Source organism: Pogona vitticeps, chromosome 1 (assembly GCF_051106095.1).
Source record: "Pogona vitticeps strain Pit_001003342236 chromosome 1, PviZW2.1, whole genome shotgun sequence".
Taxonomy (NCBI): domain Eukaryota; kingdom Metazoa; phylum Chordata; class Lepidosauria; order Squamata; family Agamidae; genus Pogona; species Pogona vitticeps.
The window spans coordinates 281929082-281945067 of NC_135783.1; the positions used below are offsets into that span (position 1 = coordinate 281929082).

The 15986-nt window shown below is 41.9% G+C and overlaps 1 protein-coding gene across 2 annotated transcripts in view; it reads left to right on the forward strand.

The window, feature by feature from the left end:
- CAT (catalase) overlaps positions 1–15986 on the forward strand; it is a 65077-nt gene that overhangs the window by 19718 nt on the left and 29373 nt on the right. The window contains exon 1 of one of the 2 annotated variants that reach the window (XM_020782820.3): positions 5544–5808. The exons of the other annotated variant lie outside the window; for it this stretch is intronic. Coding sequence (XP_020638479.3) covers positions 5743–5808 — 66 coding nt within the window. The 5' untranslated portion in view covers positions 5544–5742. Of the gene's footprint in view, positions 1–5543; positions 5809–15986 lie in introns of those variants that run through there. 2 annotated transcript variants of the gene reach the window in all.

Consider the following 15986-nt stretch of genomic DNA (forward strand, 5'->3'; position numbering starts at 1 on the left):
ACACTGGAGGTTTTGTGGACTGTTTGTGTTTGTACATTTATTATTATTATTATTATTATTATTATTATTATTATTATTATTATTATTATTATTATTATTATTATTATTATTATTATTATTATTATTATTGTTGTTGTTGTTGTTGTTGTTGTTGTTGTTGTTGTTGTTGTTGTTGTTGTTAGAGTGGTCTTAAGTGACTAGATAGGCGGGATATAAAATAAATAAATAAATAAATTAAATAATTAATGTTGCCCTTTTGATCAGCTTGGTCCATTCCTCTTATTGTGTGTAAGGCTTCAACTACCCTTAACTCTGTGCTTGTGTCTCCCTCCCCCTTCCAATTCAGTTTAAAGCCCTCCTGATGAAGTTCTTCATGCTGTGGACAAACACATTCTTCCCAGTTCTTGTTAGATGCAAGCCGTCTCTTGCTAGCAGTCCTTCTTCCAGGAAGCTTAGCCCATGGTCCCAAAAACCAAATCCCTCTCGTCAACCAAATCCCTCTCATTCATAGCCAGTCATTCACCCAGAGGATCTTCCTTTCTCTTTCGATTCCTCTTCCGAGCACCGGTAGGATGGATTAAAAAACTATCTGGGCCCCAAAATCCTGGAGTTTCCTTCCCAGAGCTTCAAAGTCAGGTATGATTTCTCGGTAGCTCCTCTTGGACGTGGTGGCGCTGTGGGCTAAACCGCAGAAGCCTGTGCTGCAGGGTCAGAAGACCAAGCAGTCGTAAGATCGAATCCACGCGACGGAGTGAGCTCCCGTCGCCTGTCCCAGCTCCCGCCAACCTAGCGGTTCGAAAGCATGCAAATGCGAGTAGATAGATAGGTACCATCTCGGTGGGAAGGTAACAGCGTTCCGTGTCTAAATCACACTGGCCATGTGACCACGGAAAGATTGTCTTCGGACAAACGCTGGCTCTATGGCTTGAAGAGCGGGATGAGCGCCGCCCCCTAGAGTCGGACACGACTGGACAAAAAATTGTCAAGGGGAACCTTTACCTTTACCTTTTACCTCTTGGCTCTGTCAGTTGTTCCCACATGGACAAGAAGAAAGGGACATATATCTGTAGGTCTTATGAGTGATGGCGGTCCTTCCATCATATTTCTTATCCATCCTCCAGGGAGACAGCATACCTGGCGAGTCCATGGATCCTCCCTGCATATTTCGGTCTCAATTCCACGTAGTAGGGAGTCTCCTACTACAACTACTCTCCTCTTCTTCTTTTTGTAGAGTGTAGGTTCAATGACTGTATTCTGCTGCGCTTCAGCCCTACTCATGTCCTCCTGTGGGGTCTCCTCTGCATGAAGTCTGACCGACTCTTCTTCAAGAAACTGAAAGCGGTTTTGTAGTTTCACTGGGAAGGAGTGGCTTCTCCTTCTTTTGCTCCTAACTGTGATTCTTTTCCTTGGTGGTTCCTCCACTATGTTTGTAGCCTCTACAGCATTTTCCTGCACTGCACAGTTTTGGTTTTCTTCCATCAGCAGTGCCCCTTCTGACAGCTGCTGCTGCTCAAGAGTTCTATCAATGCAGGCTTCATCTTCCCTTATAGCCTTGAGTGTGGCTGCTCGCTGCTCCAGGTCTCTGACTCTGTCTTCTAACAGTGCCACAAGCTTACATTTGTTACATGTATACAGCATTTTACACTCAGGAAGAACGACAAACTTTAGCACAAACTTTGCAGGTAACCACAACTGAGTTGTCTCCACCTTCCATAATCCCTTCTAGCTTTTTTACTTTCAACTATTTTCTTAGGATACCTGTCCCTCTTGCTTTGCTAGTTTAAATGTAGTTGTACGTATGCCCAAAGGAACCAAAAAACTTGGTTAGGGGCCTCCACCTTGGCCTCCCGCAGAGAACTCCCTGTTTGCTCTCCTGATCACGAGCTCCCTGGGTCTGCCTTGAGCTTTACTTGTCAGATGTGCTCTGCCTGGAGTCAGGAATCAAAAGGCTCTCCCAGAACTCACAGCTGCTACTTATAGCCCTCAGGAATAATCAGGCCACTCCTGATATTAATCCTCCTGAATTAAGATGTCAGGTTATTCTTGTGTTTCCCTTATTCCTGGCATACTTTATATATAGACACCTGAGATTGTGTGATTTACGGCCTGCTTTCCTTTGTACATGTTTATGAAGATTATTATTGGACCCTATTAGAACTGCTCAGTCTGTTCCTTTTATTGTGCATAAGCCTTCATCTATCTTTACCTCTGAGCTTGCATCTCCCTCCCCTTTCCAGTTCAGTTTAAAGCCCTCCTGATAAAGTTCTTTATGCTGTGGCCAAATGCATTCTTCCCAGCCCTTGTGAGGTAGGACATATCATTTGCCATCTATCCTTGATTGTAATCAGTGGAGATTACTTCTGCAAAGTGGGATAAAAAGAATTGGATGAATAACACTGAAGTCATAGGTTTATGTAGCATTTTGAAACAAAGCAGACAAACAAGGAGTGAAGCAACAAAAGGGGTACAGCTTAGTCAGGATGAAGGGCAATCTTAATAGTGTGGATTTCCTTGCATAAATCAATTCATACTGTGTCATGTAATTATGCATCCCAGGGTAGGGACTTCTACCATACCATCAAACTTCATGGCAGAGGTAGCTTGTGACAAGAAGAGGCAAGAACAACCCCAAAACTTCGGGAGAAGGTCCGTACCTAATTATATTTGCATAATATTTTTTTGGGGGGGATGCAGTTATTTGGCCAGGTGTATTCTTACCTTGCTGATTGATGGATCCCAGTCCATGTTCTGAAGTTAATATGTCCAAACTAGTTTTGAATCCTATCCTTGGTAGTCCTTGTTCTTTTCAGGCAAGCTTTCCCTTAATGACTGGCTGTCACAGGGAGATTTTTAAATGGATGGTTGTGCATTACTGCCTTGAATGTGGTTTTAGGAGTTTGTTTACTGTCTTTTAATGTGGTATTTGGTATCCTTTTTAGTAAGTATATACTTGTTGTTTTCAGCATTAAATATTTCTTTTAATGATGAAAGTTGCCTTGGACCCTTAAAGAAAAAAAGGTAAAGTAAAAATATTTCAAATAAATAAATATATGACTAGTGGTCATAAGCTCATGACCCATGATAGAAGCATTGACTTTTTGTTCACATATTTCAAATTGAATTGCGTTACTCCCATGCTTAAGAGGCAAAACTAGAGCCTCTTAAAATGATGTCAACACAAGGTCATAAATTACTGAGACAGACCATCATGCTTAGCAGTGCCAGCAGAGTACCCATTTTTTAAAGTTCTAGTCAGGCATTAAGTGATTTATTAAGACTTTGGTGAGCAGTGACAAATGGAGTTGCATTGAGTCTAGAAGATTATAAATTATGTATATCTGTGAAGATTCTCAGTCGTCCAGGTGAGGTTATCTAGAAGTTGAGTAATGGCAACTGATGTCTTTTTTTAAACGTTGAAATGTTTTGCTACTCATCCAAGTAGCTTCTTCAGTCTGAGGAGAATTGGTAGGAGACCCCCGATCTATCCTCCATGTTTCACTTCCCCCTGGTCTGAATGGGCTTGTTAGATGGACAAAGGACAGTGTGTGTGTGTTTGTGTGTGTGAGAACATCCCACTTCTGCAGTCCTCCTCCACTTATTGTCATGGGTCGCTAACAGTCATCAACAGTGGACTTTTGGGTAGGTGTGATCCTGAGCTTTATGGGGACGGATGAAATGGCAGCATGATAAATATGAGTCAGACTGTGTCTAAAGCCTCCATCCCTGTTAAGTGATGGATTTTCTATGTGCACATGTATCGTCTCCCTGACCCTTCTCTCAAACCACCTATCTTCTTGGTCCAAAATTAGTACAGTACATCTTGGTCATCAAATGAGTGTCCTGCCATAGGTAGATATTTACAGATGTACTTAGCATCTGAATTCTGAAGGTGCTTCCCATACTCAGAATTGGTAGCTATGTTTTGAGTGTTTTCTTATATTGTTGGTTCCAGTTGTATTTAGGTATCAGTCTTACTGTACTGTAATATTTATATCCAAATTTATATTTAATATTCTTTAGTGCTATCCACAAGAAAAAGAGATAAAGTGAGGATAGAGAGCACAATACCAATGTGTTTGGACTGGAATTTCCATGTTCTTTCACTGTTGGCTGTACTAGTTAAGGCTGAGGGAAGCCTGTTGCTGTGCAGCAACATCTGAACAACTACCTATTTGCAACCTAGAGTAAAATTTTAATGTTTACTTCCAGAGCACATGGCTCACTCGAAGAGGTATGCACAACTGTGTGCATAGATATGATGTGTATTTTACAGGACATACATGAACTAGATCTGGATGACAATGATTGGACCTAGCATTTCCTGTTTTTATTTGCACACTGCAGCAAAATAGTTCTCCATACATCCCATAACTTAAAAGTACTAGAAACCCCACCAAGTACTATCTTACTTAATCACTTTTCGTATGTTTGTGAGGAGGGCTGTATGTTGGGCCTCTGGTAAGCTCTGTGAAAAGGCAAAGGTTGGTAGTGAGGAGGCAGGAGCTACTCTAGTAGCAAGAGATTGTGCCTTTATCTTGTGCTCTCTCTGTACAGCACAGCATGGAGGATTGGGACCTGACAACATGTTGGCCTGTGATGTGTGTGTAAGAACTGCCACTTCTGCCTGTCCAGCTTCTTAATGATGCTGCAGGAATCTCACAGGCCCAGTTCTCACCACCTTGCTGTCCAGAAGTAGAGGGCAGGTATGCAGGAAGTCGGCTCGCTTGCCATCATTGGGACAATGCAGCAGTCCAGTTGTCCTCCCATTATCACCATCATTCCCCACCAAAGTGAATGGACAGATTGCTCTACACCAGATATCAAGGTGTAGAGGAAAGACAACACTTGCTCTGCTGCCTAGAGGGAGCAAATGTGCAAGGTGGGCAGAGCTTTCCAGAAGGAGAGAAACTTTGGAAGGCAGAGGCAGGTTTTCTACTGTGCTGTCAATTATGGGAGGGCCCTCTTCTCCTTCTGCCAACTCTTGGTTCTGGATGGTGGGTCTTCAGAGACTGCATCCAGCAGTACCATCCAGAGGAGAAAAATACACCAGCAACCAGAGACGAAGTGGCTCCCTCCATGGCCAGTGGCAGGTGAGATTCCATTGCTGTCAAGAAAAAATAACGGGCGAGAGATGCCCCCCGCCCGTTTTTTCCTCTCATCTTTACTCTTCTTGTGCAATACAGCAGGGAAGACTGAACCCGCAAGAGGTTGGATGGTCAGGGCTGTCAGAGGCGCGCAGCACGAGTCTCTCCCAGAAACTGGAACCCGCTTGGTCTGTAACGGATTGGACGAGAGGGGAGGCTGGATAGCCGCCTTTCCCTTTCCCCCGAGGCATTCTCACCGCTTTCCATTTCCCTCCCTCAGGCTTTTCCAAGACCTCGCCCTCCCGCTTTCGTCCCCCCTTTTCCTCCCTTGGACTCTCCTCCCACCACAAATCAGGCCCCCCCCGCTAGCACTGGTTTGCTGGTCATCCAATAGGCAGGCGATCCGGAGCCCACTGGCCAATGAGGAGGCGGAGGAGGAGCGGAGTGGGTGGGGCTGCCACCCCTTGAACTGTGGTGGTGTCCCCGCGCTCACCGCCCTTCGGCGGAGGGTGAAGACGCGGTCGGGTTGGCTCGGCTGGGCTGCTGCTGCGCGCAGAGCCCGCGACTCCCCCTATTCAACGGGTCTTCCTCAAAGAGCGCCCTTCGCGAACTCACTCTCGCGGCCGGAGGGGGGGTCTTTTAACTGGAGCCTCACAAAATGGCCGGCCATGAGGATGTTGCCAGCGAACAGCTGAAGCGCTGGCAAGAGCAGCGGGGCTCGCAGGTACGCAAGAATGAGCCTTTCCCTTTAAACCTCTTCCGAGGGTCCGCCCAGCCCGAGGATTGCTGGCGGTCTGTTGCCTTTGTTCAACGGAGCCCGGAGAGCTGTAGAGATGCTCTCCGGTAGGCGCGTCCATCGTCGGGGGGGGGGGTGTCGCTGGCTCCAGAGGTCGCTTCCAGGAGATGGTGGTGGGAAATGGGCGCAAGAGTCTCTAAAAATGCAATCCGTTGGATGGAGAGCCTGCGGGGAAAGGGGAGGGGGGGGAGGATGGCAGTGAGACTGCCTGTTGGATTGGGGTGACCAGGTAGTGGAGGAGGTAGTGGGAAGGCTGGGCTTCTTTCTGTAGCTTTAATACCTGAGATGTGTGCGTGTAGCCGATGAACCCCCCTTTCTTTGGTCACCTCGGACTATGAAGTGACAATTAGCCCTTGCGAAGCGAAGCCCTTTTTTATATAATGGTGTTTTGCCCAATATTGTTTCTGGACGGCGCTCTCCTGCAAAACGTTGATCTTCATAACAAATACAGATTGTTTGCTTACATGAGGAAAATATGGGTGAAAGTGCTGGTAGTTGCGGAGTGGGTAAAGGTTAGCAGCTTATATTGTACTGTATAAGCTGTTTTGTACAGATAACTGGAGAAAACATCCCCTTTGCCCTTTGGACAATGGTTTTCTTTTGGCCCTGCTGGAAAACAGACTAACATGGTTAACCCCTGGACCTTGGATTTCCCTCAAGAACAGAAATATGTGAAGACACTGATCATTTATTACTGACTCTTTGGTCTACAAGTGCCAATTCATGATGACTAAGCATAAAATTTGACATTACCTAGCCAGTTAAACACATTTCATTCTCTTGAATAAGAATGAAAGACATTTAAGGATTGTTTATATCAGTAGAACTAAGTTTTCATACTTAGGGTAAATGGATGAATACATACTAGTTAAGGATGATTTGCTGTTAACATCAATACCCCAAAATAGAAAAGGAAATAAACAGTAAGAGAGGTAGTGCTGTTGACAGTTCCCCATCATTTTAGTATAAATCAAGGGGCTGGCAGGGGATGATTCTGGAAATCAGACGAAAGGCAGTAAATTAAGAGGGTAGTCTGAGACAAATGAAGAAAAAAGTGGGTTGATAATCGGGCACATTTATTTGGTGAATGGAAAGAACCACTGAAATTCTTTGTTAATATAAAAACTGTAGATGTGCAGTTAAGAAATTTCACTGAAATTTACTGGAGTTAGCTAATAATTCTAACAACTTCTTACTATGGGTCAAACAATAGACTTGTTTGGATGGCAACAAGCTTCAGGCATGCCAGCTTGCATTTCTTGTCTCAATGTTCAGTTTCCCACTTAATTGTCTTTTTCATACTAATGTTCTGTTGTTATCTTTAGCTGTTCCCTTCCAAATAAGACTTCGGAGCCTTTCAAACCAAGTTTTCATAATTATAGTTGTTGAATTGATTGATTGATTGCTGCCTTTCTGTGGGAAAGGGGGAGTACCAACTGATGCACTGTCCCCTCTGATCCCAAGACCTGAGAAAACTCCTACTTTAATGGCAGGAGCAACAGATTTAAGAACAGAAAAACCCGTTGGACAAATCAGTTTTGCTGGGAAAGGGGAACAATAGAGGTGCAGAAACTGAAATGGCAATTTCTGTGGAATGCTGGGCAAATAAGGAGAAGAGAAGGAAAGGAGGATTGGGTTGAGGGAATAAAAGAAGATCTTTGGACAAGGTAATGTGTAATGTTCAAGATACCAAGAGAAGCAGCAGAAAGAGAGTGGAGGAGTAAGGAGGTGCGGAAACCCCATTACTGGGAAGAAACGAACAAGAGAAAAAGAGGAGGAAAGAGTGAGTGAGAGAGAAGCAGAATAGAGAAAACAGAGAATGTCTAACTTTTCCTGGAACCAGCAATGGTATTAAAAGAAACTAAGTTAAAAGCTAAAATAATAAATTATTACAGTACAGTATTGAAAAAGTATTAAACTGATATATTAAAACTCATAAATAAGAACAATATTAAAAGCACAGGTAAAACAATACAATAAAATAATCTCTCTTAAAAATCCCCTTGGTCAGCCAGTTGTTTAAAGAAAAGTCTGCTTGAAGAGAAACATTTTAGATGTTATGATGAGCTCTGGGTGGTGGGTAAAAAGGAAATGAAGAAGAGAAGAAGCCCTGCGGAAAAGTGTGGAAGTAGCAGGAGTGAGCCAACGTGGGCTGCTTGGGATGGTTGAACTTGATTAAAATGATCTAACCATTCCATTCACACAGAAATGATTCCTGCCAGTATCATGGCTTAATAAAGAAGCCACTTTAGGATGTTGGTAAATTGTGCTCCGTGGCAGAGGGGCAGGGAAATTGATTTCTTTTTTACTGTATATGGACTGTTGCTGATGCACTGTATCAGTTATTTTAAAAATGAAAAAAAAAACTTTTTCTTAAAGGGCTGGTCATGAAACTGTGTGCAGCCAAAGCCTCTGCTGCGGATTTGGCTATGGGCAGTTTCTTGACTGGCCTTTTAAGCTGAAGCAAACAAAACTGATGTAGCACATCAGTGATTACATACATTCCAAAATGTTATAACTGCAGACTCAACTGAGCTTAGTTAGCCTACTTGATCAAGCCTGCCATTTTAAATGTTTGAAGATTTTGTGCAAAATGTTTTTGTGTTTTCATGGTACTGTTTATTTGAATTTTATTTCTATTTTCTGTTTTGTTAAATTGTATTTTGAGCATGTTTATATATGTTGCAAACCACCCAGAGTGGCCTTTGGCCAGGTGGATGGTATAAAAATGAAATGAAAGAAATACAGTCAAAAAATTTATTTTACTTCCCGTGACCTCTGCCAATATCCTGAAGAGGCTCGCTTATTAAACCGCTTCACAACATTGGCAAATTGAAAGAGTGGGTCTTCCTTTGGATCATTTCCAGAGATCACATGTGCTGGAATTGATCCAAATCAGACCGATCATACCCATACCAGAAGAGTAGACAGGGGCCAGAAAGGTGCAGATAGGAATGCTCTGAAGGCAGACAGGTGCACTCTAGCAAATATATCTGATTGCTGTCTTTAAGAGTGAGCCAGCCTGTCCCTGGAGCACTCCAAACAGTAGGCTAGACAGATCATGTGGTCAGCCTCTCTGTTTATTTGTAGTCCTTTAAACTGTTTGAGTTTAATGGAAAAGATGAGTTGATAGTATCATGTTTCTGTGCAAGCAACTTCACTTACTCCATAGAAACTGAAACTAATGGGAAGCTTTGCAACCTGTCAGGATAATAAATTCAAATCATACTTCTGTCCTCTTAATTGTTTCTTTTCTGACTATTAGTGTTCATCCCAAATGTGTCCAGAGATTCTGAAAACATTAGTAACTGCTCAGAGTATATGCTGTTGTTTTTAGTGTGATCTACAGAGGTGACAGAATTACTACGAGTGAAAGTGCAGTTAGGAATAATAGCTGTAATCTTGTTGCTTAGTGTAAGAAAATGTGTAACTTTCAATCCATTTCTAGTGAGCAAATTAAGAATCCACACTATCATTCCTCCTCGCCTGTCTCCAGAATTGCAGCAGTGCCTTTTTATTTGCTAGTTAGAAACAGTTTGAAACTTATGAATGTTCTTATTCTAAGCAACAGAGTATTGGCTATTATGGGAGATGGTAGATAATTTTGATACTTCTAATAAAACTGCATACAGTACATGAAAACTCTCAGACTATTGATCTTTTTATTATCATTTAGTTCACGTCTGGTTGCAACCGATGCCTTTTTAGTATGGTACTGGGTGAGGTTGATAAAGGTTCTGTAACCAACTGACCAACTGGTTCATGTCTGTTTTGTTTAAGAACTTCTAATTCCAGGACACTTTATTTATAATGATAACTTGCACAGTCTGGTGGAGCAAAGTGATGACTCTGCAACTGTTCCAACGAAGTGTCAGCAATAAGTATGAAGCATATGATTGTATCATTCTACACTTACATTCATTTATTCCATTTTAATGCCATCTTTCTCTCAATAAAGGAATCAAAGGCGAGTAAAACATGGTTGTTGTAGGGTTTTTTGGGCTGTTTGGTTGTGTTCTTTGGAGGTTTTTCTTTTGTGGCTGACATCTTCAGAAGACAGGAGTCAGAACTCTGTCTGTGTTCTGGTGTAGTGTGTGGGACAGTTGAGTATTTGTAGCTGTGGGATCAGCTTTTTGTCCTTTTCAGGAGATTGGGTGATTATGGTGACCAAGGTGTTTTTCTGTTGTGTGTGTATTGTTGTGATAAGGGGGAGAGATGATCTGTCACTGTGATTGATAGGTGTCATTAGCTAGTCTTTTGTGTGTAGTGATCACTGGTCCTTGTGGCTAGGTAGAGTTCGTTGACTGTTCTGCAGGCTGTATTTTTCAGTTCAATGCTGGGAGCCAGGCTTTGTTGAGTTTTAGACTTTCTCCTTTTTTTGGTTGAAGTTGTGCTGGTGTTTGTGGATTTGAATGGCTTCCCTGTGTAGTCTAACATAATGATTACTGGTGTTGTCCAGTACTTATGTGTTTTTTGAAATAGGATTTCATGTCCAGCTTGTTTCAGGGCATGTTCAGCTACTGCCTGTTTTTCTGGTTGTTTTAGTCTGCAGTGTCTCTCATGCTCTTTGATTCTGGTGTGGATGCTGCATTTTGTGGTTCCAATATATACCTGGCAACAACTAAAAGGTATCTGGTATATTCCTGTGGTGGTGAGGGGGGCCCTTTCATCCTTTGCTGACTGTAACATTTGTTGTATTTTTGTGGTGGGCCTGAATACTTTTTGTAGGTTGTGTTTTTTCAAAAGTTTCCCTATGCGGTCCGTGACCCCTTTGATGTATGGCAGAAGCACTTTATTTGTGGGTGGCTGTTTTTCTTCTTCAGTTCGGTCTTGTTTTCTTGATTTGATGGCTCTTGTGATTTCATTTTTGGAACAGCCGTTTGCCTGTAGGGCCCAATTCGATGCTTGAGTTTGGTGCTGAGAAATTGAGCTTCACAGTTCTGATTTGCAAGGTCTACCAGTGTTTTGATTATGCCTCTTTTTTGTCGTGGTTGGTGGTTGGAGTTTTTGTGTAGCTATTGGTCTGTGTGGGTGGGTTTTCTGTAGACCTTGTATATCAATAGGAGGACATTGGGGGTGTGGAACTGGTAAAAACACTCCTTAAATAAAACACATTGGATGAAATCCTGTTTGTGGCATAAACCAAAATGTAAGTTCCTATCCATTCCTCCCTGCTTAACAACAACAGCAGCAGCAACAACAACAACAAATCTGCTGTGATTCATGGTGTGCACCCCTGCCCCAAAAATCATGTGAGAACTCTTTGTATACCAGGGATTAAGGTTCCTTCTAAGGTTCATGCCTGCATGACTCTGCCCCTCCTCCATGCAGGGCCTCCTCCTCCTCTGTGCACCCACAGTGATCATTTTCAGCCTCTTTGGTTCTGGTTTCAGTGAGGGGGAGCAGAGTTGTGTGTGCGCACGGGGCAGAGGGGAAGCAGTCCACTTCCTGCTTAATGCTTCCCAGGCCAATTCCTTGAGAAGAGTAGGACAATCTGACATCTGTAATATGTGATCATGTTGGTTTTTACTATACACATATTTTGGTTCAGTTAGAGCCAGAGATTCAGTGACTCTTTCATATCAAGTAATTTGCTGTTTGGTTCAGTTACTTCCTAGTTTCAGTTAAACAAAGACTTTAATTTAATTATTCAATTTCAAGGGGGAAAAAAGCATTTGCTCCTTTACAGTAATGCCTTGCAAGACGATTGCCTTACAGGATGATTAATCTGCAAGACGATTGGTTTTTGTGATCGCTGTGGCACTTCGCAAGACAGTGTTTTCTATGGACGATTTTTGCAAGACGACAATTTTTCCCGATTGGAACGCATTAAATAGATTTCAATGCATTTCAATGGGGAACCATGATTCACAAGATAATGTTTTCCATGGACGATTTTTGCAAGATGATTTTTCCCATTGGAACGCATTAATTAGATTTCAGTGCATTCCAATGGGGAACTGCGTTTCGCAAGACAATGTTTTCACAAGATGACGTTTTTCGCGGAACGAATTAACATCGTCTTGCGAGGCACCACTGTCAGATTTTGTGTATTTGATGGTATCCCAAACTTAACAGTTTACATCACATCGGTAAAGATCTTGCTTAAATTTAGTTGCTAGTCTCGGCTAGAACAGTGTGACTGAATAAATGGGATTTGTGTAAATGTTGAGTTATACATTCAGCAATTGATTCCATGAGTCTGCTGTAACTGAGGCTAACAGTTGCTAAATGCTGTGTTATCTGATACATGTAAAACAGTGATTTTAAAATCAAATTTTCAATCTTCTACTTAGTATATTACTACAGTGGGGTCTCTACTTAAGAACGTCCCTACTTAAGAACAATCCAACTTAAGAACAGCTCCATTTGCTAAATTTTGCTTCTACTTGAGAACAGAAATCCAAGATAAGAACAGGAAAAAAAAACTTTCCCGCTCTTTTTTTAACCTTAGGTCATCTTAGGTTTAAAAAAATTTCTCCCCCTAGTGGTAGAATACGCATTAACCAGCTTTGCATTAGTTCCTATGGGAACTAATGCTTCAATGTACGAACACACCTCTACATAACAACAACAACAAAAAAACAGCCAGAATGGATTAATTGGTTTTCAGTCCATTCCTATGGGAAATTTTGCTTCAACTTAAGAACGTTTCAACTTAAGAACACCATTCCAAAATGGATTAAGTTCTTAAGTAGAGGTTCCACTGCAGTTTCTATGGATGGAAAAGAGCAGATACGGATTAAATGGTTTTCAATGCATTCCTATGGGAAATGCAGATTCAACATAAGAACTTTTCAACTTGAGAACCACCTTCCAATACGGATTAAGTTCTTAAGTAGAGACCCCACTGTATTAGAGTAGCTGAAATCAGAGGTACAGTGGTCCCTTGCTTAACGACGTTAATTCATTCCAGCGAAATTGCTGTAGAGCGAAAACGCTGTAAAGCAAAAATAAAAAACCCATTGAAATACATTAAAACCCAGTTAATGCGTTCCAATGGGCTAAAAACTCACAGTCCAGCGAAGATCCTCCATACGGTGGCCATTTTCGGTGTCTGTATAGCGAGGAATCCGTCCCTAAGCAAAGCAGGGAGCCGTTTTGAGCACCCGGCGGCCATTTTGAAAACCCAACGATCAGCTGTTTTGATTGTCGTAATGCGAAGAATCGGTTCCCGAAGCACGGAACCAATCTTCGCAAAGCGAAAAAACCCCATTTTAAACATTGTTTTGTGATCACGATTGCAATTACAAAAACATCATAGTGAAGTGGATTAGTTGTAATGCGGGGTAATCGTTAAGCGGGGCACGACTGTATACACTGCAACAATATTTGTGTATGTTTGGATAAAAGCAGGACTTCTGTAATAGTTATACTTTAAAATCATGAAACTTCTCTACATTTGATCATGACTATCTTATGTGTGTGTTTATATATGTGTACTTAGATTTCTAAGGAAACAGAATTAGTGTTGCCCTTTTAAATTAAAAATGATATATATATTGCCTAAAACAGAGCTAGGTGTGAGTTTACTAATATTTAGAGTAGACCTATTGAAATAAATTGGATTGGAATTAGTAATGTTGGTCTCATTGACTGCAGCAGAGATATTCAAAATAAAGTGGTGCCCCGCATAGCGACGATAATCCGTTCCAGAAGAAACGTCGCTATCCGGATTCGTTGCTATGCGAAAAGAAAAAGCCCATAGGAATGCATTAAACCCCGTTTAATGTGTTCCTATGGGCTTAAAACTCACCTTAATGCGGAAATCCTCCATAGGGCCACCATTTTCGCTGCCCGGTATGCGAGGAATCAGCGCGAAAACACAGTAGGCAGTCATTTTTTTCTGGCGGCCATTTTGGAACTGCTGATCGGCTGTTTTTAAAACATCGCTATGCAAAAATCAGTAAGCGAAACAGCTTACCGATCATCACAAAGCGATTTTTTTACCATTAGAAACATCGTTATGCAATCGCTTTTGCGATCGCAAAAAATCCGTCGCTATGTGGATTCCTCGTTAACCGAGGCGCTCGTTAAGCGAGGCACCACTGTATAACTAAGGCTTCCATCTGCTTTTTGCTAGTTGAGTTCTGTTAGTTCAACAGGAGCTTGTATTCCCGTCCTCTTTAGTGTTCATAACCATCTGATTTTGAATCTCCCTGTCCTTATAAGTAGGAGAAAGATTTGTATATAACACGTCATATTTTTTCTGCTACCTATGCTTGAACTTATTGGTGGGTGCTAACATATTTATGGTGAGAAAGGCCAGATTACTCATAAACATGTTTGAACTTGTGGGTTTAAATGTAGGTTTCAGAGACAATGTGAAATGTCATAGAAATCCTCCTACTACTTATAAAAACATCTGAGGGCCGAAATACTTATGGCTAGTCATGACCCCTCAAGCTTCTAGATGTGTACTAGATTATTTTTAGGCCAGTTTTTTCCCCATTATGTTGGGCATAGGAGGGCACAGAAACAGTCTTGGAAGCTACTTGTTGTCCATGGAATTGCACTCTCCCTACTCTTGTTATACACAGCCCAGAGTACTATATATTCCATGGAACTTGTTACAGTGTGATGAAACATGTAGTCCATTGCATCTGGATAGTGCTGGGCTGTGGAAGACTGCAGAAATAATGCTGTGCTGTAAGTGTCCTTTTTTCTAAAAAAGAACAAAGATCCGTTTACATCTCAGTCTAAAATAAAATATATCAATTTTACAGATTGACAACTTAAAAAAAAGTTAAAACCAGTACTTAAACATGAATCCCTGACTTCCCATCAAACATACTAAATTAAAAATTATCCACTTTAAAGTTTAGAATAAACATTTTGAAGCCAAATACTGTATTAGAGTAATGTCACATATTACGGGCTTTTTAAAGTAAGTTGCACAGATATATTTATAACTGTTTGGTAGATAGTATGAGTGTTTATCTTGTAATATAAAAACCTTCCTTTCTACAATGGCTACAAGTCCATTTCTAAAAAGTCAGAGTGCTTCAGCCAAGCTCTTAAAATACGCTTAAGGTCCAACTAGACTAAAAGCAGGTAAAGTGTGGCCCTGGAGCTGCAAGTGGCTCACAAGGCAGTTTCTCCAGCTCCCCTAGTTCTCTCCAGGCCCCGCCTTTCTCTAGAGAGGCGGGGAGATAAACTGGAGCTCCTGGAAATTCCCCCCCCCCCCCGGTGCTCCATTTAACAAAGACACCCATATTTTCAAAATGGACTTAGCTGTCTCTATGGTACCTAGTATGGTGTAGTGCAGTGGTCCCCAACCTTGGGCCTCCAGATGTTCTTGGACTAAAATCCCCAGAAGCCTTCACCACCACCTCTGCTGGCCAGGATTTCTGGGAGTTGAAGTCCAAGAACATCTGGAGGCCCAAAGGTTGGGGATCACTGGTGTAGTGCACTGGTTCTTAACCTTGGGTTACTCAGGAGTTTCGGACTGCAACTCCCAGAAGCCTTCACCACCAGCTGTCCTGACTGGGGTTTCTGGGAGTTGCAGTTCAAAAGCATCCGAGTAACAAAGGTTAAGAACCACTGGTGTAGTGGATAGAGTGATGGTCTAGGACTCTGGAGATCAAATCCTTGCTTAGCCATAGAAACTCACTGGGGGAACTGGTAAACCACTCCTTAAATATCTCACTTATCTTGAAAGCCTCATTAGGGTAGCTATAAGTTGGTTCTAACTTTATGGCATATAACTAACTACAGTAGTTTTCTCTGATTTCAGTTCTTGTAATTTTTGTGACTCCCAGAATGCATGGTTGCAGCATAAAAATAAACTGATTCCAGTATTCAGAATAGTTGCCCATCCCAAATCAGATAGGCATGTACTTAATTTTGATGTCAAAGCCCTTCATGGATCTTTGTCCAAATGGTTTAGGCTAAGCTGGAAGATTTTTTAAAACACCGTGTGTTAAACGGATGATTCCAGTCCTATGAGAAGCTGCCTTTGAGATTCTTGCAGTTTCAAGACCACTTTTCCATCAAGGCATTGTTTTGAGGAGGGGCCACCACAGATGTCCTTTAGACTCATGGGACTAGTTCTTTGTTTACTGAAGATTGCAGCACCCAGTCCTGTTTGTCTTTTCCATAGCTAC